Here is a 27,991-nt window from a genome sequence, read left to right as displayed (position 1 = left end):
TAGTGCCTAGTTCATACAGGTGCTCAACAAACATCCGGTGAAGCAGGATATGTTGTTGACATACAGTAAACTTGGGTAGGCTGTTAGCAGTAAGATAAATCCACATGGGGTTGACCAGAACAGTCAAGCCTCTGCCAGAGTCTTTTACATTCAGCTGCAAACACCTCTCTTCCCCTTGCTCTTTGTTCCAGGAAGGCAATTAAACAAGACATTTCATCACTCCACCATTTCTAATGGGTATGTGGGTGGCAGGTAGCAGAGAAGAGGCAACCTTGAGATCCCAGGGAACCAAAGAAAGGTTATAGGCAAAAAACCCTCTAAATTGGCACAATTGGCAAAGAGATCAAGCCAGTCAATCCTAAAGGAAATCAGTCCTAATATTCATTGGAAGGACTGATGCAGAAGTTGAAGATCCAACACTTTGGCCACCTGATGGGAAAAGCGGACTCACTGGAAAACACCCTGATGCTGGGAAAGATTGAAGGCAGGAGGAGGAGATGGCAGAGGATGAGATAGTTGGATGGCATCACTGACTCAATGAATATGAATCTGAGCAAACTCCAGGAGACAGTGAAGGACAGGGAAGCCTGGCCTGCTGCAGTCCATGGGGTCGCAGAGTCGGACACTACTGAGCGACTGAACAACAAATTGGCATAGATTTAGTTTCTCTGTGTATCAAAGTGTTCTCACTTAATTCTCACAATAACCTGGGAGATAGGTTTTATAATCTTCACCTTATTGATGAGATAATCTGAAAGGTAATTTACCCTACAATTCATTAATTATCAACTAGAATATGCATCCAGGACTGACTCTCTGAAGTTTCTTGGCTAGTCTGTCTCTCAGACGGTGGCAGTGAAGTGATTTAGACACAATTCCTATGGAGGGGAGTATCTGATGTACTCATTCTAGAAGATTCTAGTCTTCATGGCATAACACCACCCACAGATCTCATCTAATCATATATGGTCCAAGTGGCTCTGAGGGTGGGTGAGGGGGGTTTCATTTTAAAAATTAGAGCATACTTGGAATTTAGGCTGGCTTGTTTATAAAATTAAGATAAATTTCTTTATAGTTCTCAAAAAATACAGATTACTTGTATTAAGAGCAAATATCACTAGTATCTCAATTACTATGATTTAAAAAGAATTAAGTAGGTATGGAATAAACAAATTATGTTTTGGAAGTTGTTCAACAGACAAAGTACACCTAGAGAACATAAAAATTCTTTATTTAACCTAATCCAGCCAGTGTTGAGATAGTCTATGTTAAAAACAAGACATTTAAAAAAATTACAGCACAGTTAGCAAGGCAGTGACTAATTAAGTCACTCAGTTTAATTTTATATTCTTCACAGTCATTTGATAATCATGTAATGATGAACAATATTTTCTGCACTTTTGAGATAAGTTAATTTCTGCAAACAAGAGAATTCTACTAGTTGTCACTGAATTTTATAAAAGAGGTTTAAAACATTAACATTTATAGAAATAACACAGTAAAGCAATGTGAAAATAAATTGGAAAACACAAATATACCCACCCATCCCCAAAGTCTAGAGCATTCCTTTAGTCTGTCCCCTGGTGTTTCTCTTACCACCTCATTCCCTCTTCCTAGAGTTCAGCAACTGAGACACTGCTACTCTGCAGGGGCTATTCTGACCTTAGTTAAAGTGCCTCTGTTCCTTTAATTTCTCAGTTAATCCTAGAAACAGTCTCCTGAAATAAAGTATTACTCATATTTCAGAGATGAAGAACACCGTGGCTGAGAGGTAAGTTGCTTGATCCAAGTCATACCTATAATTATTAAAAGCAGAATTAGGATTTCAACCCAGGTCCACCCAACTTTAGTTAGCCTACAATTTTGTTGCTTCAGGGTGGTGTGGGCCACTTTCTGAAGAGGCTGGTACATGGTACTTCTTGAGCTAAGATTTCCAAATTTTCCATCCCGAGGCTGAGGCTCCTCCAGTCCCCAGGCACTTGCAATTCCCCCCAGAGCCCTAGAAACTTCTTCTCCCTACCCCCAAAGGATTAGAGTTGCTCTTCTGGCCTCACAAGCCCTGATGCCAAACAGACCCAAGCAGTTACTCCCCTATTTTGGGCATATAGTATTAAATGGAGAACTATGTGCTTGTATAACTTTAGTAAAGTCTGCTAAAAGCTGTTCTATATAACAAAATTATGCAGGAAATATCCAGTCTTTTCATATCAAAAATTAAAGAAAAGCCAATATATTTTATAATTATAGCTAATAATCTGCTATTTTTTACATTTAATCACAGATTTTTATATTTCCCCTTCAGAACTGTAGCAGGGTTCTTAATAAGGCTGTCATTCAAATATCCCCTTCCTAAGTAAATACAACTTTGAATGTTCAATAGTCATTCACATAAATTTCATGTTATTACTCAAAATTAAGACATTCATACTATAGAAAGGTACCAGTCTTAAATTACTAAATTAGCATACATCATTGCAATCTAACAAAGCTCAATCTATATTTGCTACAATCCTAAAGAAAAGTGGCCACTTAATCGGTAAGGGGGAACATTCATATTGTCATGCATTAGATACTGTGAATTAGAAAATAAATAGGGTTTTTGGAACTATCTTTAAAAAATTTAATATTAATTCCTGAAAATAACTCCAAGACCATTCAGATTGCTGAACATTAAAAGGGCTACTACCGAACAGCTTAAATAACTGCTTTTGAAAAATGAATATAAAACTAGTTATACAGTGATTATTAAGGTGCTAGCCTCCTCAATATGACAAGCAATTTAAATTTAAAAACATTAGTATTTTTTTTTCCTCATAATAATCTCACAAAAACAATGACCTTAATATTTGCTCAAGACTTCTTGTTTTCATAATTATTCCTCACTGGTATAAAAACAAAGAGCTCAAGGCCTCACCTTGGTTTACTCACTGCTGGTTTTCTGTCTGTTGAAATTAGACTGTAAACTACATAAAAGCAGGAACCAAGTCTGTTGTGTTCACCACTGTATCCCACATAGCACTTTGCATAATGCCTGGGCAAGCAGGAGGTGACCAACAAATACCTGAATAACTGAATCGATGAGAGAGGAGAGTAAAATAACTATTGATTTTCTGCAAATCGTTCTCTGTGCTCAAACTACTATAAACTGTCAGTTCTATTTTCTAGAAATATGAATTAAAAAACTTTCTCCAGTGATGGAAGGACCTGATGTCTGTGTCGCTGTGTCAGTTTGTCTGTCTCTCTCTCTCACACACACATACACACGCACGCACACAGTAATTAAGACTGCATGAGTCAAAATTACATCATGAACTATGAGATGTCAACATTATATAAATAAAATTTAATAGTGAAAAAGTGATCTGGAAGCCCTGTGAATTTTTACCCTACACATTTTGGAGGACATCACATGGGTTAAGAAAAACACAACAAAATTGCATTTGTTCAGATAATCATTTGAATGTTTACATACATTTTTGGTTTGTTAATTATTTATAACTAATTTACATTTCCTCATATTAACATATACTTCTGCTTAGCTTGTAATCAAATTATGCCAGTGAGAAAAATCCTCACAGTACCTTCATTGAGTTGCTAATTCTAAGAAAACACTGAACATGAACATGTACAAAAGAGGCATTTGAATAAAACAGCATGTGTATTTTTAAATATTTGCACAGTTTGATCTTTACATTTCTGTCTTGAGGAAAATATGAACAAAACTCAGGTTCACCATGCTAAGATAATGGTTCAGATGACCGCCATGAAAGAAGTACATACAAAACAAGGAAAACAAATCATATCCTTAGGTTCCGTGATTACTGAGAGGGTTTCCCCTGCCCTAAGTGCTTTATTATATTTCTTAAAAATATGAGAGCAGCAGCTTATTACAAGTCTCCATTACTGTGCATCAATGATGGAATCAGAACACAACAGACTCCTAAGAATGGGAGGACTGCAGAACAACAAGAAGTCGCAGTTTTATGCTTCTTCTTGCTCTGGGTAATTTAGGATTTTGCGGTGTGCCTGACGTAAATATTGCTGCTGTTTGAAGTAAACCTTGAATGCTCCTTTAATGGCAACAAAAGCAATTCCACCCTAAAATAAAAAGAAAAATTAGCTTTTTATAATGCAATTTATGTAAAATAAAAATCATTTTACTTATATCACAAACGACATTGTCATTGTTGCTAATTCAGATAGCTGCAAATGAAACAGTACTCTTTTTCTTTTTTTTAATCAGACAGTGAGCTAGGGAGACAGACACTGCAGGTAATATGTCAGTGAAAAAAGTGAGTGTCAGTTGCTCAGATATGTTCGACTCTTTGCGACCCCGTGGACCTCTGTCCATGGAATTCTCCAGACAAGAATACTGGAGTGGGTTGCCATTTTCTTCTCCAGGGGATCTTCCTGACCCAGGGATCAAACCCAGGTCTCTTGCACTGTGGAGATTCTAAAGGCAGATTCTTTACCATCTGAACCACCGGGAAGCCCAACAGGTCAGATATGCCTCTATCATCTCTGAGTAATCTTCCTTCTACTTAGCTCTAATGCTCAGGCATTATATGCAGGCTACCTCCAGAGAGAAGTGGGAATAAGAATAATGACATCAAACAACATAAAGGCTTATTTATTACTCTGTGCTAACATTTCAAATGTATGATCTCATTTAACCCTCATAATAATTCTGAGGTAGCTACCACGACTATTTCCATTTTACAAGCACAGAGAAGTCAAGCAATTTTATTTAGGTTTCTCAGCAAGGCAATGTCTCTGATAGGAGTTGAACTGGGCAGTCTGACCCTAGAGCAGAAGCTCTTCACCAGTATCTTTTGGGAGTGATGATTTGTGCCTAACTGAGGAGAGAAATCACCCACAGCATAGTTCCAGAAGACCAGAGCTAATATAGTGGATCCTCTTTTTGTTGCTGTTGGATGACATTGGGGATCAAATAGAGGCTTAAGGCACAGAGCAAAATAGTATAAATATTTATATAGTCCCATTCTTTTTTTTTTTTTAAACAAATATATAGTGCATTTTCTTTGTATAGTCACTTGAAAAAAGTAGTATTAAAACCATCTTACCAAGATTGTCCTTTGTAAATTAGAGTTAACACTACTGAACATTAGTTTACCAACTATTGTCGCAATAGTAGGAAAAACAAGGGCTCCACACAAAATTCGGGTGGCAGAGACATGATCTGCTAAAGGATTAGCCTCAGCTGGAATTCGAGGAACAGGACAACCAATCCCTAGAGAAAAAGATGGAGGGTATTAGTGCTAATAAATCAGAAGCTAAAATATCTTTGCATGGTAGGATTCGTCCACAAGATTAATTTGGTATGTTCAGTACCACCATAATTTAGGGCCTTACCTGGGAATATACTGTTCAAAATTTGTAGTTTATTTGAGTATTTGCGCCAGAGTCTAAGCACATAGTCCTCCCAGCGAATCATCTTGCCTAGTATCAGCATGACAGGAATAGTAGGAAGTCCAATTAAAAGGAATAAAGGATCAGCTCTCTCCATAACATCCAGACCTTCTTTATGGCCTACAACCTGAGAAATAGACAGCGTTTGCTCCAATCATTGCCTTGTCTAATGAAGGGTTACATTCTTGAGTGCAATTCATTTTAGAGAAAACTACTAAATTTAGAAACAAAAAGTTAAAAAAAATAAACCAAAGCTGTTTCATATTAAATTGGAATAAAAGATTTAAAACCCACATTGATTACATTTCAATGGAGGGAAGGGGATTTCTGCTTCTTGCTTATGTTCCTCTTGTTTAATTTGGTTAGCTCGGGTTATAATTTTAGGTTCTCATGTATCTTCCCAAGAGCGTCTGTTTTCCTGCTCTTCCTACCAGGAGGTAAGCACAGCCAGCCAAGGGGTGGGACTAGTCTTCAGGAGATGGCCTGAAACCTCATTTCTCTTTGGCTTTCTCCCTGCTCATTGGGATTGAGTGTAATTTCTCTGGCTGGCTAAATGCCGGCTCTACATACCAAACTCAAAAATGCAATTCCAAGGTCTAGATTTGAGGGGATGCAATAGGAGGTCCAGTTTTGGCTATAGGTTCCAGTCACTTTTTCTAATCCAGGAACCCAAGGGTGCCTTTGTATCAGGTTGTAAAGCTAAAACAATCCTTTTCCTCTCATCTGGGTCTTGGGGTAATTTCTCAGTTGTTTTAAGATCTGAGAAGGCAAGAAGGACATGATTAATTCTCATCTGTGAATCTCCACACTTGCCGTCCTGGTAGAATTCTTTTTACTTGCTCCAGTCTTGACTTTACATGTCTCTCAACATGGCCATTCTGTTGGTGAGTGTTACTTTTAACTAGAATACGTCCCTGGATTCTCTTTCACGGGTCTCAAATGACCTTCCTTTAGCCAAAAGTCCCAACTGCTCACAAATTAAATATATTTCTCTGAGGGATTATTCTTGGCAGTTATGACAGGGGAGACTATTTCAGAATTTCAGGGTTTGAGGCCGTTCGGATGTCATAGGTTGATATGAGGACAGTATTATGAAGGATTCTATATAGTTTTTCTGTATACACTTGAGGATTAAACTGTGAAGAAAGAACTGTTGATACAGACAATCTATATCTTTATCTGTTTATATCTCTGAGAAGGATAAGGGAAAAGGAAGGAAACGCAAGGAGAGGAGGGAAGAAAGAAGGTAGGGAAGACTAAAAGCCCTACAGACAACATTTACTTGGGAAAACAAACTCATGAAAAAAAGTAAATGGGATCTTTTTTTTTTAAATGAGATGTCCTTTATGTCAGCTATTATAGCAGATTTGTTTTTAAGGTGGACTTCAAGATGTGAAATAAGGAAGCTGACAATGATCAGGGCAAACTGAAATTCTCAGCAACAGATCTGATTCAGGCAGAAATAGTTTATGAAACCACGTGGAGCGGACCAAAATGGGCATTATTAAAGCGTCAGCCCAGACTTTTGTACATGACTGATTTATTTAACCAAGATGTAACACTGAAGAGTAGGGACCAGCCTCTTCCACATGGTCAAAACCCATGGTGTCAGTATCTAATAATCTTCTGTGTCTCCAGGTAGAGCTGCCCTAAAGGGAATTAGTCTGGTTCACAATATTTCATAAACACATATCCCACACATTGAGGGCAAAGTGGATTAGCCCAGACTGTCCTTACCTATAATGCTTGCTCCATGACACCATTTTTTATATCATTTTATTATTTTCAACATTATGATCATTTTATAACTAAATGTGATTTAAATACTTCTGGAGTGTTAGCAAATAAATTCAGAAAACTAAAAAATTCCTTTGTTGGGTTAGGTTTTTTTTTTTAGAATTTAGGTTTTAAAAATATAAAGCAGAGTGTGTATTCAGGTATGGACTATATATAGTAAAGGAAAATTTATTACTCATGGGTATCAGTAAAAATCTTCTAAAGGTGTCTAAGGATGAGGAAATAAAAAAGGAAATAGGGCAAATAGTGAGAAAAGTCCATTTTCCCATGTGTGCTCAAGAGGCATGCTTTGTGCATTAAGTTGAGGCTGACCATTACATGCATACTCACATGCATTCATTCAACTGAATACTGATTATGTGCCAGACACAGAACTCGGTGCTGGGAAATAAAAAGTGAACTAAAGAGACATCTTTTGGAGGTGACAGACAATCAACTCAAACAAGTGTACAAACAAATGTTAAGGAACTAGGATAGTATAACATCTGCAGTGTCATACTACCTGCTATCACAGGTCAGAGTCAAGGGTAATAAATGAAAGCTGAATTAAGCAATGGGGCTGATTTAACTTTGGTCAAAACGAAACCAGCAAACCTTGTGTAGAATCATGTACATTCTGGTTTTATGCCCTAAGATGGAAAAAGAGATTATTTTCAAGACTTAAATTTTGAGGTTAGATTCAGGAATGATAGAATGCCTTTGCTAAGAATTTCTTATCCATATATAAAATCAAGGCCTATGGAATTGTAGGTTTAGAGAAACTGTAGGCTAGTATCCATAGTCAGCTAGGCCTACAGTTAATCAAAGCTTAAAAGCTAAGAGTTTTAATTACGGCTTGATCCTTTAAAGCACCTCCTATAGAACCCTACTTTTAAACAGTAGGATGGAACAGTGATGAACTAAAAGGTCTTCTTAGCATTAAAGATAATTAAATGTAACATAATTAAGAACAGTCAATCCTGTGGGGGTTCTACACTAGAGGCAGATTGGTTGGATTGACAGAATGAAGTTAAAGAAAACAAGAGGCTCCGCTAGCCATCCAGGTATGATGGGGGTGGGGTGGGAGGCATTAAAGACAGTGGAAAGGAAGCCACAGATGTTAAGACATATCAAAATAGAAACTGCTTGGACTTGGTCAGCAAGTCCAAACAGAAAGAGTTAAAAATAAAGGTAATCCTAAGAATGTAGGCTATTTATTGAGTAGATGGAAAAATAACTGTAGGGATCAAAGACATAGGATATTATAACAGGGAATAAATTTAGGCTTCAAACTGAGGAAAAGACAAGTTTGATTTCAATAATACTGAGTGGGAAGTCATAAGAAGTCATTTAAGGAGAAAGGCCATGCTGCTGTTACAGGACTGATTTTATGAAAATATTAAGATGAAAGACATAAATCTGAACACAAAACTCATGGGTCAGATAGGTAGAAATCTTTATGGAAAAGGTATAGAGAGAGAAGAGTCAAGGGTTTGGGACTAAATAAATCTTGATATTTAAGTCTCTAATTTCTATCAACAATGATTGTAGCATTATTTTGTAATAGCAAAAAACCAGAAGTAACTAAATGACTGATTAACAAGAGACTGGTTGTTGAACTGTTGAAATTCTATACAAACAATGCTATTCAGATTTCTCCATACTTTGTGAAAAGATCTGCAAAATTCACTGTTTTTGGAAAAAGAGGGATTCAGCTCTAATGTTTTCTTTTGCGAGGCAAAGAATAGTGTGTGTGGGAGAACATATTTTTTTCTTACATATGCACAAATAAAGTCTGGAAGAAGGTTTGGGTTAGGCAGTGGCTACCTGGGGAGAGGGGAACCTGGGTAAGTGAAGGACAGGAGTAAGAAAACTTTCCCCTAGAGAGCTTTTTATATATTTTCTTATTTTTAAGCCATGAGAATATTATTACTTGGTCAAAATAATAATTTTTAAAACTCCTAACAAAAATCTATTTAATAGATCTTCACATCAAAAGTAACATCATCTGACAGAATAAAAGTGAACCTGCATCACTGTCACCGCTCCGTAAGTCACAGCTGTCCAATAGATGGAGCCAACCATTATTCCTGCTGCAGCAAATGGACAGGCTTTTGAGATCAGTCTATCTGCAAGATCCAAGACGTAAACAACTGGACCTATAATATAAAGAAAACAAAGTTTCAACAAAAGACAGATTTTTAAAAAAGACCTGTTCAGTATCCACAGATACAAAATATTTTTATGAAGTTGAATGCACTGATGCTTTAGAAATAACTTTTATTATAAGTTATAAATGTTATAAATATAATGGGAACCTAGATTTAACAGATTTAGAATTTCTCAGTCATTTGCATGAATAGCTAAGTTTCACTTCCTAAACCCTAGCAAAGAGCCTTTTAAAATTTTTATCTTTAATAGTAAACCTGCTGCTGCTGCGTCGCTTCAGTCGTGTCCGACTCTGTGCGACCCCATAGACGGCAGCCCACCAGGCTCCCCCGTCCCTGGGATTCTCCAGGCAAGAACACTGGAGTGGGTTGCCATTTCCTTCTCCAATGCATGAAAGGGAAAAGTGAAAGTGAAGTCGCTCAGTCGTGTCCGACTCTTAGTGACCCCATGGACTGCAGCCTACCGGGCTCCTCCAATCCATGGGATTTTCCAGGCAAGAGTACTGGAGTGGGGTGCCATTGCCTTCTCCGAATAGGAAACCTAGTAAACCTAAAATTAAAGCCTCAAACACAGCTGTTTTTTATAAAGGAAAATAGTTCTCGTTTCTCTTAATGACACTGAAGACTATAGAATGACATAGCATTTCTACCTGTTCTCCATAAACAGTTCCTGGCCACAGTTAGATTCTATAGCACTTGGTAAGAGTGTCACTTTTTTGACTTCACGTACTATTTCCTTGATAGTGTGTGAAGGTAACCAAGGCTATTTTCCTGTAGTTACACAACTCTATTTTACTTTGATATACAATTTAGTTGAGCGTTATTCTCTAACAAACAACTTGTAATGATCATGCCACTTTTTGTGGCATTCTAACAGCTGGATGTGCCAATTATACTTCTATTATGTGTTTACTAAGTGAACTTTGGTTACTACCTCCTCTGGCAGTTGTCTGGAATAACTACACTTGGAGGAAGTATAATAACTGCCATTAAGCCTGATATAATTTAGCTCCAGAATCTCCTAGAATAGCAGAAAAGCCTCAGAACTGATTTAGAGCAAGGCCTAAAGAACTGAATATCTAAGTTTAACTAAGGTATCATAGAAATATTGACTTAGTAATCATATTTGTTGAATGCTCTCTATGTACAATGTACTTAAGACCTTTTCTCAGAAATGTTTAAGAGCTGTATCTACCCCTGAGGGCTTGCAATCTATAAGAGGACGCTGTATACAAAGCCAATATATTTTTCAGTGTACGAAGAAATCCACATAGCAATATGATGATAAAATCACTACAAGAACAAGTATCCATCTACGGAGCTCTAATTTATAGTTCTTGATTTTTGGAGCCAGTAATATCACTCATCACTGTATACAGAGGGACCATATTGTGAAGAAGAAAGGACACTAGGAGTGATGTCAAAGGGACCTATGATTTAAATTCAGCATATAAACTTACTATTGTCAAAGTCTAACTTACATAACATCTAAAATCATGACAAGTTATCTTTGGGGACCAAAGAGAAAAAAAAGTAAGCCTAGTGCAGTGCATACTGACTCTACATTCTACATGACAGCAGGCACAGTGTGACACATTACACGTATCATTAATCTCATAATGTAGGGTTTAACCCTTAAAACACACAAATTTGCTGGGTTAAGTTTGTAATTCCCTCAGAAGGCGCAATAAAAAAAAAATTTTAGTGAGTCTTCAAAGATCCCTGAAATGCTAGTACCAAAAGTTAAAGCCAATGGGTATACATGAAACCTCAAAACTTCAGCTTTCATATTCTCTGATAATTCTTTAATCAGAAAATTGAAACCACAAGGGAACAACTACAGACTCTTTACAGCACATTTCCACCTACCAACATCACAACTACCCTATCTGAAGTCAGTCCCTTCACTCTAGATCCCATCCCCTCACCAACTCAAAGACATGGCTCCAGCAATTCACTCCTTCCCTCCAACAGCATTTCTCCCCTACCCTTTATTGGATTATTGTCATCAAACATGTCATTATTTCTTTTGCTTAAAAAAACAAACCACCTCTTTTCTCGATCCTTTCTCCCACTGCTCCATTTATTTGCTCTGTTTACAGCAAAGTTACTCAAAAGACTTTCCAGTTTCCATTTTTTCTCCTTCAATCCTCTCTTGAACTCACTCCATCAAAATTGCTCCTCAAGGTCACTGACAAGTTACACACAGCTAAATCCAGTGGTCTAATCTCAGCCTTCCTCTTATTTGGCCTACCACCACCATCTGACAGATGTTCCCCTTTTCCCAATACATGGTTCTTCATATCATCTCCAGGACTTCACCGTCTCTTTGTTTTCTTTCTATTTCACCAGTCACTAATTTTTCAGTCTCCTTTCCTGGTTCCTCTTTTTCTTGGCCTCAGTGAGGCCCATCCTGTGAACTTCTACTTCATCATACTCCGTATTTGATTACACAGCTCTACTTTTCTTTTTCCCAAAGCATCTATCACTTAACATACTCTAATTTCCTTATTAATTGTTTCCACCTACTAAAATAGGGGCTGAGAAACTATGACCCATGGGCTGAATCCACCTTGCTGTTTTTGTAAATAATGTTTTATTGCAACATGGTGACATGCAAAGCCTACAATACAGTTAGTTGACTCTTGAACAACACGAGTTTGAACTGCATGGATCCACTAAGATTTTTTTCAACAGCAAATACTACAGTTCTATATAACCCTCTATTGGTTGACTCTGGATTCGGAGGGATATGGAGGAGCTGTGGATAGATGACTGTAAGTTTATATGTGGACTTTTGACCACACAGAGGGTTGGCAACCCTTCCCCGTACACTGTTTAAGGGTCAGATGTATTTACTGTTTTTTGTTTTTTTTTAACAGAAAAAGTGTTCTGGCTCCTGAACTAGAATACAAGATCCAAAGTGAAGGCAACCTTTTTATTTTGCTTATTGATGAATCCCAAATTCCTATGATTCTCAAAAATTTGCTTAACTTTCTACTGAGGTACTTATTTTAAACTATGATATGAAAATCTCTAGGTCTTCCTTTTCATTATTTTGTATGAAGCCCAAGTGATGAGACTTATTTTCTACACAGTCACAATCAGAATGTATTAGAAGAGAAGGTATTTTATCTGCTTCCAACTGACCTTCTCCCACGCCCTATCTTTTCAAAAAGGGTGCTTGGAAAGATCTACTGATGGAGCAAAGTAATAGGTCATTTAGATGAAAACACAGTTCCTAAAAAGTAATCCATCACTACCAATTTTATCTGTTATGGACATGGACAGTATAGAGATGTCTGAATTCTTTCCTTTAAATATCTCAGAAGGTTTCAACACAATAAGCTCGGTTTTCAATTTTCTTCTGAATCATTAGATATGAATTCTTTCTGTACAAACTAAACAAACAAATCCTCATACTTCCTTCTGGAAATTTTTTACTCATCCCTTGTGTCATATGCAACAGATACGCTGAATTAAATGAAGACACTAGCTGCATTTTATAATTCCTATTTCCAGTTTTTCTGACAAAATTCTGTCTAGGCTTTTGTCTTAAGTTTTTTTTTTGCCTAAATCTCTCAAGTCTCTTTCAGGCAGACTAGTCCAGGATTAGTTTAGTATTTTAAAGGAGAATAAACGCCTAGTGATAAACATTACCACAGAAATCTAAACTGCCAGGCATTTATTTCTGACAGCTAAAGATTATCTAGGAATATCTTATTTGATGAATAAGAATAATCACCAAAATCCTCCGGATGCAGTCCCTCAATACTACTTTTCCTATTAGGAAGCTTATCATGTGTTACTGTGCCATGACTTCAGGTCATAAAAGGAAAACTGTAACAGTCAATAGATGTTCTCATTGTTAAGATTACAGTGCAAACAGTTGCAGGAAATGAGGAAAGCCAGGACTCTTGTCCTTGAAAACCTCAATTCTAATGGAGAGGAAGAAGTATGACTAAATGTAAATCACAAGTTAAATATGTAAGGGCATAAAAAAGTTTTAGTATTTTAAGAAGGCATTAATGAATTTTTAATACCTCAGTTGGCTTCATCACTTATGTTTCCAACAGTACTGTATTTACCCAAGGAATGGCAATTGGAGAAGCTATATATAAATACAAGTTTTGAAAATTCAACAATTTAATTGTTGAATAAAAGGTCGCTAGGGAAACATGGAATTAAAAGAAAATCTATTGTGAATTCTTTTGTACAATAAAGCTGTAAAGCTTTTGTAAAGAAAATAACTATACCTAATGTTTTGGGTAAGTTCAGATTTTCACATTTCAGATTTGAGTGCAATCCAACAGTGAGCTCAGAACTATTGGGGAAACTCTTAAGTCCATGTCTACTGAAAAGAAATAATCAGTTTTATCTGGCAGACACTGCAAAAGTAGATCTTTGTAATTGTTGTGTTGTGATTTAAATTCAAATCTATGTATGCATGGTTATTAAATTTATGAATTAATGACTGAAGGACAGGTAATAGTGTTCAAAATCTCCCGGCACTGTTTACAGTCATACCCAGAATTCCCAGGCCCTTTCTTGGGGAAGAAAGGTATCCTCAAAAACATCTCTGACCAATTCTTGAAAAATGATTTCTAAAAGCTGCCAGAGTGCTAAAATTCCTAACACAAAACATAATTTAATGCTTCACAAGGTAACCTTTTATAAGCTCCTGAGAAGGGAACAGCTTCCATGAACTCCAAGGTTTCTATTAAGTAGCCAAATTTATAAGCGAGATTGCAGAGAATTAGCTTTGATCCAGATCCAACTCAAATGCCAATGCTAAGCCAAATTATCAACCCCACTCTCAGGTTCAGAAGTATCCAGAATTGCAGATTTTGGAGGCCACCAGGAGTCTTAACAATATAGTTCTAAACTTCTTTCCTTGCACACTATTTCCGGAATTACTGCCCCTGCTTTGATTAAATCTGTGTGAAAATCCAACTTCCCAATGAAAACTAAGCTCACCTGATAGAAGTGGACTGACTGCTCTACCCCGCCCTGGTCATGTTTCATGAAGCTGCCTTTACACACTACCCCACAAGTGCACTTACCCCTTTGCTTGTGCATAGTGTTAGTACTTTATGTTCTTGTTCAATGTTTGTTCAGTTGTCTCAGTATCCTTTATGTCTGTCCATGTCAGCATCATCTTAGACTGAAAACTCCCAGGGGGCAGGGGCCATGTCTGTTTAACTCGTTTTGTACAGTGCCTAGGATAGAACCATGTACAGGTAGGTGCTTAAAAAATGCTCTTTAATGATGACTGGTAGCACTCTCAGGGACTCCCTAAGCTCCAGCTATCTTCAGCACATGGTACTTGGCAGTACATCAGGGCACTTTGGCCTGTTCTACAGGGCATTAGAATGCAATGGCACAGGAGGCTAGCTGCAGCACTCTGTGGCAAGTATTTGACTCTATCCATTGTTAAGAAACAACTTAATATCACAACCACCAATTCAACTAAGAGTTAAAATACGTGGGAATTTTGATGGAATAGTAAAGAGCTATAACTCTTTCTCTAGTGTTCATCTGTTTCCAACACTAACAGACCAGAGGCTAGGTCTAAGAGCCTCAGACAAGCTTATGTAAGTTTCATCTTTAATTGCTCTGCTTGTAGGGTGAGCTGTTACTATTTTTTTAATGTAAAAACAAACATCCTGCAAACTCAGGCTGTAAGTTACTTTGCCTAATAATAAGAAGTTAGTCATTAGATTGTAAACAGAAGGGTTATGTTTTGGACAATTATTTATTGAACCAAACTAATAATAATTGACCCCAAATCCCTCAAAATAAGCAACACTGAATAAAAGATTCAGAGTCAAAGGAGATGAGTACCATGTCTCAGTGTGTGTGTGTGTATAGGTGTGTGTGAATATATATAGTGTATGACCAAGAAAAGTAACTAAAGACCATCAAAGTAGTTCAAAGTACGTAGTTTGTGCCAAGGGAAAGCTTCAATTTTTCCTCATTAGAATAGAATAGCCCATAGAATATATGAGGGCTATAAAGTCAACTACTAAGTACTTATTAAGCACCTATTGTACACATAGAATTTTACTATGCATTAAAACGTAAACAAAATTTAATACACTAGCCTCTGCCTCCAAGGAGCTACAATCTAGTTAGGGACAAACAATAAATACACATTAAACAACTAGAAAACTTAATAGAAAACTGAAAAATTTAAGACAGTATCATACAAACTATACAGATACATGTCAACAAAATTTTAAGATTATAGAGAGGGTAAGGATACAAAGAGTTTTGTACGTATGTATGTATTTAGTAATCAACAGAAGTGAATCTTGACCTTGAAGTCTTTGATATGAAAAGTCTATGCTAAAAGACCTTCTAACTAGAGATAAAAGATTGTATTCAAAGGGTTTATATATTTTTTAAAAAGCTAGTATGCTATCAAGAGTTAACTGATAGAAAGTTGGCCAGATCTTTGAAAACATGACACAACAGGTAGGAAGCCTCTGGTGAGAGACATGCTAAAATGAATACAATCTTTTAGGAAAACTAAGAATATTTAAAGTCAGAATAAGCCAGAATAGAATCCACAAGATTTTGTATCCAAAGTAAGTATAAAAAAAGAGAGAAAGCATCAGTCTTTATCTCTATATTAAAGCAGCTTAACATAAAAGAGAGATGAGTTAAAAATGATAAATATTAAACCTAATTAGAGAAAAAATGTTTGGTCTGCTTTCAGGAGAAACCATGCCTGAAGGATTATTCTTTGAATTTCAAACTTAAAAGTTGAAAAAGTTAAGTCATGATAAAAGAAAGACCACTACCAATTATCATTAATACATAAAAACAGATGGTAATATTAATTATGCACACACTGCATATGTGCCAAGGAACTATTACATATTCTTTTTTCTTCTTTAAACATACATATATTTTAAAAATTATCCATGATGGGAATATAGTTTTATTAATAAGAAAAACTACTTTCTAGAGAATAACAAAAGGTTATCATAAAATTCAGGTAATCATACCCCAAGGAAGGTCAACCTGACATTACTGTTTCATTTTCTTTTCCCCTTTATATGAGAAACTCACAGTAGGCTCCTTAGGAGGCAAAATAACAAGTTGGGTGTGGATTCAGTAGGGTCTACTGTGTGAAGTATGACAAAATGCTATCTCTGGACCTTAATTTCTACATATGTAATGATAATGAAAATAATATCTACTTCAGAGTTTTTCTGAAAAATTAATGCATATAAAACTCAATACAGGACATAATGTTACACTGTAATAATGTCAGGTATTAGTTCTTTCAAAAATGGCATACTAAGTATAACAGAACTCTGGAATAGAGGTATAATCCAAGACAGATGTTTGAGGAAAAATTTATGGAATAAGGCTCTGGTATAAAAATAGACTGTTTCAGGAAAATCTTAGGTAAGAAATAAAGGACAGATCTTTTTTGCCTAAAGGTCTAGGACAAGGAGGAAGAGGGAAATTAATTCATGGAGCCAAGAAATCTGGGAATGGAGAAAGAGAAGACACTAGACTATAATTAGTAATTATGTCAAAAAAATGTTAAGATTCTGTAATTGTGTTTTGGACCTATACTTAGCTACCTGTATTTATACAGAGGGTACATCCAAAAAGGTTTATCCTGTTGGAAGATACTTATTAAAACAAATTTATATTTAAATCTTAGGGAACAAGACTAGAAGTGGTCCAGCAATAAATACAAGAAATCCTTACTTTGAAGGTATACTAGTCATCTGCTTCATAAGAGGGTGTATGAATGAGGGCCAAAGAAGATGTAATGAGACAGCTAACTAAAAAACTTTAAAACTAGAAGGTACTCAAAGACTGAATCATTATGGAGTAGGATTTTGGTTTTTAAATTCTGTCATTTTGATCATCCATACGAGTTTAGATATAAAGCAAAGTAAAAATAAACACTTCTCTAATAGCCAAGTGTAAATATTACCAGAAACTCTTAATTATATTTATATGAAGAAAGTACTTGAATTCTTAAGTCTAAACTGGTTTTCAAGTAATGCAATAAGACAACAATATATTTTATGAGAGCAGTCAGGTGTAAATGGCTTGGATTTATTAATAGAGGGCTGTGTGGTTAGAGGAAACAGTACAGACTATTCTTAGAGAGTAACTGATAGCTTAGAAAAACATTAAAAATGTAAAATTCTCATTAAATTGAAGCCATGAAAAACTTCTTTAAATTTGGGGAAAATATATTTAATGTATATTTAGTACCCTGTTTCAAACAGCATTCTTTTTTGCTTTCCAATGGTTTAGCCACCTCATTCATAAAGAAATGTTAAGTTAAAACTGTGAAATAAAACTTTTCTTATCTAATAGATTATACTGACAAACTAAAACATTAGCCAATCTATTGGCAGAGCTCTAGGTGAACAGGTAGACTCACCCATTGCTGGTCCATGTAAAATGGTACCGTTCCTATTGAGGGGAATTGGGTAATATCCAGCAAAGTCTATGTGCGCTTCACACTCTGACTTAGCAATCCTTTCTCAGTTCATCTTTAATAAGTATTCTCAGCTAACAAACACACAAAAAACGAGAATTACAATATCATTCTTCTGTACCATCTAATGAAATAATAGATCTAGAGGCAGTGAATGAAAAAATTATCAGTCAATGCTAAAACCAGTAGGTGGAAGCTGACAGGGAACACTACTGGATGGATCAGGTGATAACACCTGTGTCCACTGATCAGTCTTATCAAAAAAAAAAAAAGACAACTACACATTTTTTCCAGCTTTACTGAGATATTACTGACACATAACATATACAAGTTGAAGGTTTAGAATGCAACAGTTTGATAATATATGTTGAGAAATGATTACCACAATAAGGTTAGTTAAAACCTCAATCCTCTTGCATAATTAACATTTTTGTGGTGGTAACACTTATGATCTACTCTCTTAACCTTCATTTATATAATAAATGTCATATATAATAAATATATGACATATATAATAAATATATAACATATATAATAAATTATGTCACCATACCATACATTGATCCTTAGAACTGATTCAGCTTTTATTTTATTTTTTTTTCTGGGCTAAGTTCTTGGGTAAAATAGTCCAGATGACATTTTAATTTTAGCAACTAAATATGTTAAAAATAAATCAGGTGAGTTATGTATTCATTTAGGTTTCTCTACTGCCTCTTAGTTTTTAAATACTCATCTTAGAAAAATAAACCATTGGTTAGTTCTATTGGCATTTACTTTTGTTAGGTCACTAGCATATTCCGAGAAAGTATTCTCCTTAAAAATTTCAACCACAAATTAAAGTTATTAGCTACTCCAGTGCTTGCTCTAAGCCCTATGTCCAGGTCTCTTCTCAGTTCTAAGCACATGGCTGAAGTTCAATAGATGTTTATAGCTGGTCTAATATTTGTATCTGAGGGACTTCCCTGGCAGTCCAGCAGGGGTTTGATCCCTGGTCAGGGAACTAAGATCCCACATACAGCACAGCACAGCACAAAATAAGTATAATAATAATAATATTTAGATCTGAAAGGCTGACCGTGTGAAAAAGAGGTCATTAATAGGTTAAGAACTTATATATGCCATCTTATCAGTTGTTTCCTGGTTGTTCTGTAGTTGCTATGTTCCTTTCTTCTGCTCTTGCTGCCTTCCTTTGTAAATGAATGGTTTTCTGTATTGGTATGCTTTGATTGTCGTCTTCTTATCTTTTGTGAATCCAGTTTAGGTTTCTACTACATGGTTACCATGAGGCTTACATAAAATATAAATGTTACAGTCTATCTTATGCTGGTAACAGCTTAACTTTGATTGCATACAAAACTCTATCCTTTACTCCCCTTTTATGTTTTTGATGTTACAGTTTATCTTTTTAAATATTGTGTATTTACTTAGGAATTGTCTTTTACACTTTATACCAGGGACGGGGGAGCCTGGTGGGCTGCCGTCTATGGGGTCGCACAGAGTCAGACACGACTGAAGCAACTTAGCATAGCATAGCATAGAGTTAAGTATTTAACACTCTACCATGTTACAATATTAGAGTATTCTGAATTTGACTACATATTTACTTTAGCAATCTGTTGAAAATATATGGTCATATGTTTTCATGTTACTAATTATCATCCTTTCAGCATGAAGACTTCTCTTCAGCATTTCTTGTAAGGAAGGGCTGCTGCTGCTGCTGCTAAATCGCTTCAGTCATGTCCGACTCTGTGTGACCCCAGAGACGGCAGCCCACCAGGCTCCCCCGTCCCTGGGATTCTCCAGACAAGAACACTGGAGTGGGTTGCCATGATTCAGCTTTTAAATGGAAATTTGTACCCCTTGACCATATCTCCCATTATTTCCCAACCACCAGTCCCAACAATTCTATCTGAATTTGGGTATTTTAGAGTCCACATCTGAGTGAGAACATATAGTATTTTCTTTCTCTGACTTATTTTGCTTAACACAATGACCTTAAGATCCAGCCATGTTGTTGCAAAAGCAGCATTTCCTTTTTTTTCTTAAATGGCTGCATATTCTACTGCATACACACACACACGTTTTCTTCACCATCTGTTGATGGACTTTTAGGCTGCTTCCATATCTTGGCTATTGTGAAGAATGCTGCAGTGAATGTGGGGGTGTAGGTTATCTCTTCCACACAGTGATTTAATTCCTTCAGATACATACTCAGAAGTGGGATTGCTGGATCACATGATAGTTAAAAGAATATATATTTTTTAGTAATCTCCATAGTTTTCCATAGTGGCTGTACCAATTTATATTCCCGCAAACAGTGCACACACTGTCCTTTTCTCCACAACCTTGTTAACATTTGTTGTCTTTTTGTTAAGTCATTCTCACAGGCATGAAGCAACACTCACATTTCATTTCCCTGATGATTAGTAATGCTGAGTATCTTTTCATACATCAGTTGACCATTTGTGTGTCTTATACGGAAAATTTTCAAGATCTTCATCCATTTTTAAATCAGATTGTATGTGGGTTTTGTTTTTGGATGTTGAGTTGTATGGGGGCTTCCCTGATGGCTCAAAGGTTAAATAATCTGCCTGTAATGTATGAGATGCGGGTTCAATCCCTGGGTTGGGAATGTCCCCTGGAAGGGGAAGTAGCAATCCAATCCAGTATTCTTGCCTGAAAAACCTCATGGACAGAGGAACCTGGTGGACTACAGTCCAAAGGGTTGCAAAGAGTCAGACGTGACTAACCATGCACACATACATACATTGAGTTCTATGAATTTCTTATATATTTTGGATAGTAATCCCCTATCAGATAGATGCTTTAGGATGGTTTACAAATATTTTCTCATTCCATGGTTTATCTTTTTATTTTGCTGTTTCTTTTTGCTGTGGAGAAATCTGTTTGATATAGTCCAATTTGCTTTATTTTTGTTTGTTGCTTATGAAGAAAAAATCCAAAAAATAATTATCCAACAAATAATTATAATGATATAGTGGATATCCAATTATTCAAAAAAAAAAAATTGCCAAGACCAATGTCAAGGAAACTTTCTGATGTTTTATTCTTGAACTTTCACACTTTCTGGTCTTAAATTTAAATCTCTAGGAACTTCCCTGGTGGTCCAGAGGTTAAGAATCCATCTTCCAATGCAGGGGACATGGGTTTGATCCCTGGTTGGGGAACTAAGATCCTACAATGCCATGGAGCAAGTAAGTCCACATGCTGCAGTGAAGAGCCAGTGAAGACAAAAAAAGAAATTGAATCTCTAATCCATTTTGAGTTACCATGCTGCTTTACAATAGCTTTGTAATAAAGTTTAAATCAGTAAATATGATGCCACCTGCTCTGTTCTTCTTTCTCAGGACTGCTTTGGCTATTTATGATCTTTTGAATTTCCATACAGTTTTAGGATTAATTTCTCTACTTCTGTGAAAAATGCCCTTGAACCTGAAGGGATTACATTGACAATACAGATGGCTTTGGGTAGTATGGACATTTTAACAGTATTAATTGTTCCAATCCACGAACAAGAGATAGCTTTCCACTCATTTGTGTCTTCTTTATTTTTTGAAATGGAGACTTAAAACAAAAATTTTAAATCATCTTTGGCTGTGCTGGGTCTTCACTGCTGTGTGGGCTTTTCTGCAGCTGCGGCGAGTGGGGCTACTCTCTAGTCGCAGTGCACAGGCTTCTCATTGCAGTGGCTTCTCCTGTGGTGCACGGGCTTCAGCAGCTGCAGCAAGTGGGCTTACTTCTTTCTTTTCAATTCAGATGTCTTTATTTCTTTTTCTTGACTAACTGTTCTGGGTAGGACTTCTAGTATTATGTTAAATAGGAGTGGTGAGCACAGACACCCCTGTCTTGATCCTGATATTAGTGGGTATGTTGCGTATGATATTAGCTGTGGGTTTGTCAAATACAGCTTTTATTATGTTGAGGTACACCCTTCTACTTCCCTGGTGGCTCAGATGGTAAAGCGTCTGCCTACAATGCAGGAGACCCGAGTTCAATCCCTGGGTCGGGAAGATCTCCTGGAGAAGGAAATGGCAATCCACTCCAGTATTCTTGCCTGGAAAATCCCATGGACAGAGCAGCCTGGCAGGCTACAGTCCATGGGGCTCACAACGAGTCGGACACGACTGAGCGACTTCACTTTCACTTTCCACCCTTGTATACCCAATTTGTTGGGAGTTTTTATCATGAAAGGATGTTGGATTCTGTCAAATACTTTTCTGCATCCACTGAGATACAAAGATTTTATCTTTCATTCTATTAATGTGGTATACCACACTGATTGATATGCAGATACTGAAACATCCTTACACCTCAGGGATAAATCCCACTTGATCATGGTGTACGATCTTTCAAAATGCTGTTGAATTTGGTTTGTTAATATTTTGCTGTGAATTTTTACATCTGTATTGATCAAGGATATTGGCTTGTAGTTTTCTTAAAGTGTCTGTATCTGGCTTTGGTATCAGGGTAATGCTGGCTTCATAAAATGAGTTTGGGAATCCCTCCTCTTTAATTTTAAAGAGTTTGAGAAGGATTGGTACTAATTCTTCTGTAAAGAATTCATCAGTGAAACCATCTAGTCCTGGTCTTTTCTTTGTTGGGAGCTTTATAATCTCCTTACTTTTTATTGGTCTGTTCACATTTTTTATTTTTCATGATTCATTTTTTGTACATTTTGTGGTTCTAGGAATTTATCTTTACTTTTAGTTTATCCAATTTGTTGGCACACAGCTGCTCACAGTACTTTCTTAACACAATATTGACCAGAGATGTATTAATATGTCTTGTTACCTGAAGGTTATTGACCAGAGATGTTTCTATATTTACTTACATAACAAACCGTTGGTCACAGGCATTAGTTTCTGTAAAAATCCCCCGGTTAATAATGTGTTAAGATCCTTTGTATTTTGGAAGTATCAGTTATAAAGTTTCCTCTTTGAAAGACAACTACACATATGTACCTCATGTTGTGATGTAAAAGAAGTACACAGAAACATCTATGAAATATTCTTGGAAAAAAAAAAATCACAGCAACCCCATCAATGAGATCTAACCAGTATATAAGAAATGCAAGGAATAAAGCAATATATTACTGACATATTCTTGGTATGGGTAATAACAAAACCCCCAAATGGGAAATTCCTGATGACAGATGATCTTTTTATTCAATGAAAAAATTATAAGGAAAGGTAAAATACTCAGTTTTACAAGTCACACTATGTCTTGGGTCCATACAAAGCCAGAGTTTACCCTCAAACCCTCAAAAGGGTTATATAAACCCTGAAGAAAGGGTAATAAGCTAGAAAAAAAAATCCACAGGACAATAAAATGAGCCAACAAAGAAAACTTTGTCTTATTTTCAAAAGATGGAAAGTACAATGAGGAGGAGAGTTTCTTCTAAGAATTTGTAAACATAGTCAATTAGAATGCTGATTTCAGGTTAGAAATCTGTCTGTGCTATGGGAGAAAACCCAAACTCATATTAAAGTGATCCCATATTAGCAACATCCCTTGGCATCTACCAACAGCAAATGCAAATCAGTCTAGAGTTTCTTCACCTTCAGGATATGCATAGCCTACAAATATACAGTTCCCTCTTAAGAGAAATAAAGCATCATGGGATCAGAGCCAGAAGAAAACAAATCAGGCTACCAAAGGCTAAATAATGGAACTATCAATCTGATCATAAAAAAATAATAAAATAACAAATAATTCTAAAGGAACAAGAAGTGAGAGACTATTAAAAAAATGATCAGGTACATTTAAGAAACAATTAGAACTTATAGTGGGAACCGCACCTCCCCCCGATCAGACACTGCTCAAGAAAGAATCTGAGAAAAGGGTAACTGTTACGAAGAAATTATAATGCTACAACAAAGACCAAAAGATGAAAAACACAGAAGAGACATGAAAAATAAAATGTCTAACAGAACTCTCATCAGAGTTCTAGAATATGAGAACAGAGAGAATGGGGGAGAAGCAATATTTGAAGAGACAAAGCTAAGACTTTTCAAAGACAGTCACTTATAAGGAAAGTAAGACATAAAACTTAATAACAGGTACAGGGGAAAATTTAGTATGAGAGGAAAAACCATTTCAATCCAGATGATGATCAACTAAAGGGGAAAAGAGAAAAAACGAGAAATAGAATGCATTAAATTTGGTAGTAAAAATCCAACTATATGAGTATCACAGTAAGTGTAAAAAAGAATTCAGAAGAGTTGAAAATAAAAGGATGAGAGAAGATAAGCAAATGCAACAACATAAAAAAAAAAAAAAAAAAAAACTGGCATGAGAGCGGGAAAAACAGTAACTTTTCAGTGAATAAACCTGACAAACACAACCTTACTGAGATGATCAAGGTCAGTATCACAGGTGATAGGTAACATTGATAGTAAGTGCCAGGTAACATGATGAAAATGGTACTTCATCTCTGTGGTCTTGTACCCTAAAACTCATATCATAACCCCAGTAGATGATGGAAAAACATGAGATAGATCCTGACTGGGATATTATATAAAACATGTAATCAGTATTCCTCAAAACTATCAAGGTCACCAAAAACAAGGAAAGTCTGAGAAACGGTTACAGTCAAGAGGAGCATTAAGGAGACATGATTAAATGTAATGTAATTTCCTGAACAGGATCCTGGAACAGAATACAGACATTAGGGAAAAATTAAGAAAACCTGAATAAAGTATGGGCTTCAGTTAATAATAATAGCAGTACTGGTGCATTAATTTTATTAGGTTGGTGCAAAAGTAGCTGCAGTTTTGCACTGTTGAACTTTGCCATTTGATATTAGAATACATTCTTATATAAATGTGGTTATATTATACATCATTTTAATGTGCATATCTCACTTTGTTTTTCTTGCTAATGACTTATTACTTGCTGTGTATGTTTATTTTAGACTATGGAAATAATGTTAGACAAAAAGCAAATTCAAGCGATTTTCTTATTTGAGTTCAAAATGGGTTGTAAACCAGCAGAGACCACTCCCAACATCAACACATTTGGCCCAGGAACTGCTAAAGAATGTACAGTGCAGTGGTGGTTCAAAAAGAGAGATCGAGAGCCTTGAAGATGAAGAGTGTAGTGGCCAGCCATCAGAAGTTGACAATGACCAACTGAGAGCATCACTGAAGCTGAGCCTCTTAAAACTACACGAGAAGTTGCCGAAGAACTCAATGTTGACCACTCTACAGTCATTTGGTATTTGAAGCAAACTGGAAAGGAGAAAAAGCTCAGTAAGTGGGTGCCTCATGAGCTGACTGAAAATTAAAAAAAAAAAATTGTTCTGAAGAGTCATCTTCTCTTATTCTATGCAACAACAACAAGCCTTTTCTCAATTAGGTTGTAACATGTGATGAAAAATGGATTTTACAACAATGATAGCTGGTGACGACCAGCTCAGTGGTTGGACACTACAGAAATAAACGTTTCTTACTGGCAAAAATGTGTTGATTGTAATGGCTCCTATTTTGATTAATAAAGATGTGTTTGAATCTAGTTATAATGATTTAAAATTCACAGTTTTAAACCACAATTACATTTGTACCAACCTAATAACAAAATCACTGCAGATGGTCATTGCAGCCATGAAATTAAAAGATGCTTACTCCTTGGAAGGAAAGTTATGACCAATTAGATAGCATATTAAAAAGCAGAGACATTACTTTGCCAACAAAGATCCGTCTAGTCAAGGCTATGGTTTTTCCAGTGGTCATGTATGGATGTGAGAGTTGGACTGTGAAGAAAGCTGAGCGCCGAAGAATTGATGCTTTTGAACTGTGATGTTGGAGAAGACTCTTGAGAGTCCCTTGGACTGCAAGGAGATCCAACCAGTCCATCCTAAAGGAGATCAATCCTGGGTGTTCTTTGGAAGGAATGATGCTAAAGCTGAAACTCCAGTACTTTGGCCACCTCATGTGAACAGCTGACTCATTGGAAAAGACTCTGATGCTGGGAGGGATTGGGGGCAGGAGGAGAAGGGGATGACAGAGGATGAGATGGCTGGATGGCATCACCGACTCTATGGAGATGAGTTTGAGTAGACTCTGGGAGTTGGTGATGGACAGGGAGGCCTGGCGTGCTGTGATTCATGGGGTCACAAAGAGTCGGACTGAGAGACTGAACTGAACAGAATAACAAATGTACCATAATACATAAAGTATTAATAACAGAGGAAAACTACATATGGTATATATGCAAGCTCTCCATACTATCTTTGCAACTTTTCTGTAAATCAAAAATTGTCCTAAAGTAACAACAAATCAATTTTAAAAAAGCTGGTGTAACTATATTTTCATTCTAGAGTTGGCCCTCCATATCCAAGGGTTCTGCATCTGTGTATTCAACCATCTGCACATGGAAAATATCTGGGGCAAAAAATTCCCCAAATCAAAACTCAAATTTGCTGCACAATGGCAACGATTTACTTACCATTTATTTTGTATTAGATATTTTGAGTAATCTAGAGATGATCTAAAGAATATAGTAGAATGTACATCAATTGTATATAAATACTATGCCATTTTTCCCCACTCCAGTGCTCTTGCCTGGAAAATCCATGGGCAGAGGAGCCTGGTAGGCTGCAGTCCATGGGGTCGCTAAGAGTCCGACGTGACTAAGTGACTTCACTTTCACTTTTCACTTTCATGCATTGGTGTAGGAAATGGCACCCACTCCAGTGTTCTTGCCTGGAGAATCCCAGGGACGGGGGAGCCTGGTGGGCTGCCGTCTATGGGGTCGCACAGAGTAGGACACGACTGAAGTGACTTAGCATAGCATAGCATGCAATTTTTTAAAAAGGGACTTGAGCACCCATGGATTTTGGTTTCTGCAGGGGTCCTGGAACCAACCTCCTATGGATACCAAGGGGCAACTATATTATCATATCTATATTATATATAAGACAAAAAAATTCTTATAGACAAAACAGTCCTTAATGATAAAAAGTTGAAATCACCAGGGTATTTTATTTCTAAACCTGAGGGATAGGTAAATGAATGACAGTTTATTAGTCATTATTCCTCATATGTATTTATGATATATTCTTTCTCAGCAAATGAAATTTCATCATTAAAAAAATACCCGAGTGAACATTCTGCTGAGTTTTCATAAATGCTAAGGCAGCAGATATAATTAATTCTGTATATTGATAGCAGCATGTTGGCAAAGGCAATGAAAAAGCAGGCATTCCAATATACTGTTGGGAAGATTAGATAGACATAATCTCGACAAAAGCCAGTTTGATGGTATCTATTAATGTTATAACTGCACATACTCTTTGACTTACAGCTATTCCACTCTAGTAAGTTATTTTACAGAAATATTTGCACATGGAAAATTATTTTACACAGCTGTTTATGACAGCACTTTTTGTCGTAGTAAAAGATTATACAACAAAGTCTGTATGTCCATCGTTAGGAGCCTGGTTATATAATCATATATCTATGTAACAATACTATACAACTACAAAGAGAAAGAAAGCTCTTTATATACTAATATAAAAGCTCTTTAAACACTAATATAAAAGCTCTTAATACACTAATATCTACCATATATTGCTAAGAAAAAAAAAGCAAGCATAGAACATGACGTATAGTATACTAGTCTAAAGCCTGTTGTGCTCCATGTAATCATGTGCTCCATATTCTGTTTGCCTCTCCAAGTTTACTCCTCCTCTTTCTCCACCCTGCTTTGTATATTGGGAAGCTGACCAAACAAACTGCATCCTTTAGGTAACCTTGCCCACTTCCTTCTCATGTGTTCAAACAATGAGTGGAATGGCTAGGAAATCAGAGTGTGGTGAAAGTGTTAAGGCAATTTCCCCACCCTGGCACCTTGGTTGTATGCAGCCTGCCTTTCTCTAAGAGCACAGGTCCTGTTGAGCAGCCAAAGCTCTTGTCAAGTTCTGTTAACAGATCCCCTGCCTTATACCTTCAGACCTAGGAATGTAAATGGTTTTCATAGTTGCCAGTCACTGAATATTTCTCTATCGCTTTTGTTTCTTTAATTCTACCCTAATGTTTATAGATTGTGTGCGTGTGTGTGTGTGTGTGTGTGTATGTTTAGGGAGGAAGGGGAAAAGAAGGCAGGCATGGGATGGTGA

General features: G+C 36.4%; 1 protein-coding gene across 1 annotated transcript in view; it reads right to left on the bottom strand.

The window, feature by feature from the left end:
• Positions 1 to 1,214: 1,214 nt before the first annotated feature.
• MARCHF5 (membrane associated ring-CH-type finger 5) overlaps positions 1,215 to 27,991 on the bottom strand; it is a 53,119-nt gene continuing 26,342 nt past the window's right edge. The window contains exons 3-6 of the mRNA XM_070780482.1: positions 9,235 to 9,365; positions 5,374 to 5,557; positions 5,085 to 5,251; positions 1,215 to 4,098 (exon numbers count right to left, since the gene is read on the bottom strand). Coding sequence (XP_070636583.1) covers positions 3,982 to 4,098; positions 5,085 to 5,251; positions 5,374 to 5,557; positions 9,235 to 9,365 — 599 coding nt within the window. The 3' untranslated portion in view covers positions 1,215 to 3,981. The remainder of the gene's footprint in view (positions 4,099 to 5,084; positions 5,252 to 5,373; positions 5,558 to 9,234; positions 9,366 to 27,991) is intronic.

The sequence above is a fragment of the Bos indicus genome, chromosome 26 (genome assembly GCF_029378745.1).
Source record: "Bos indicus isolate NIAB-ARS_2022 breed Sahiwal x Tharparkar chromosome 26, NIAB-ARS_B.indTharparkar_mat_pri_1.0, whole genome shotgun sequence".
NCBI lineage: Eukaryota > Metazoa > Chordata > Mammalia > Artiodactyla > Bovidae > Bos > Bos indicus.
The sequence above is the reverse complement of the archived record's forward strand: the minus strand, read 5'-3'. Positions and strand labels throughout refer to the sequence as shown.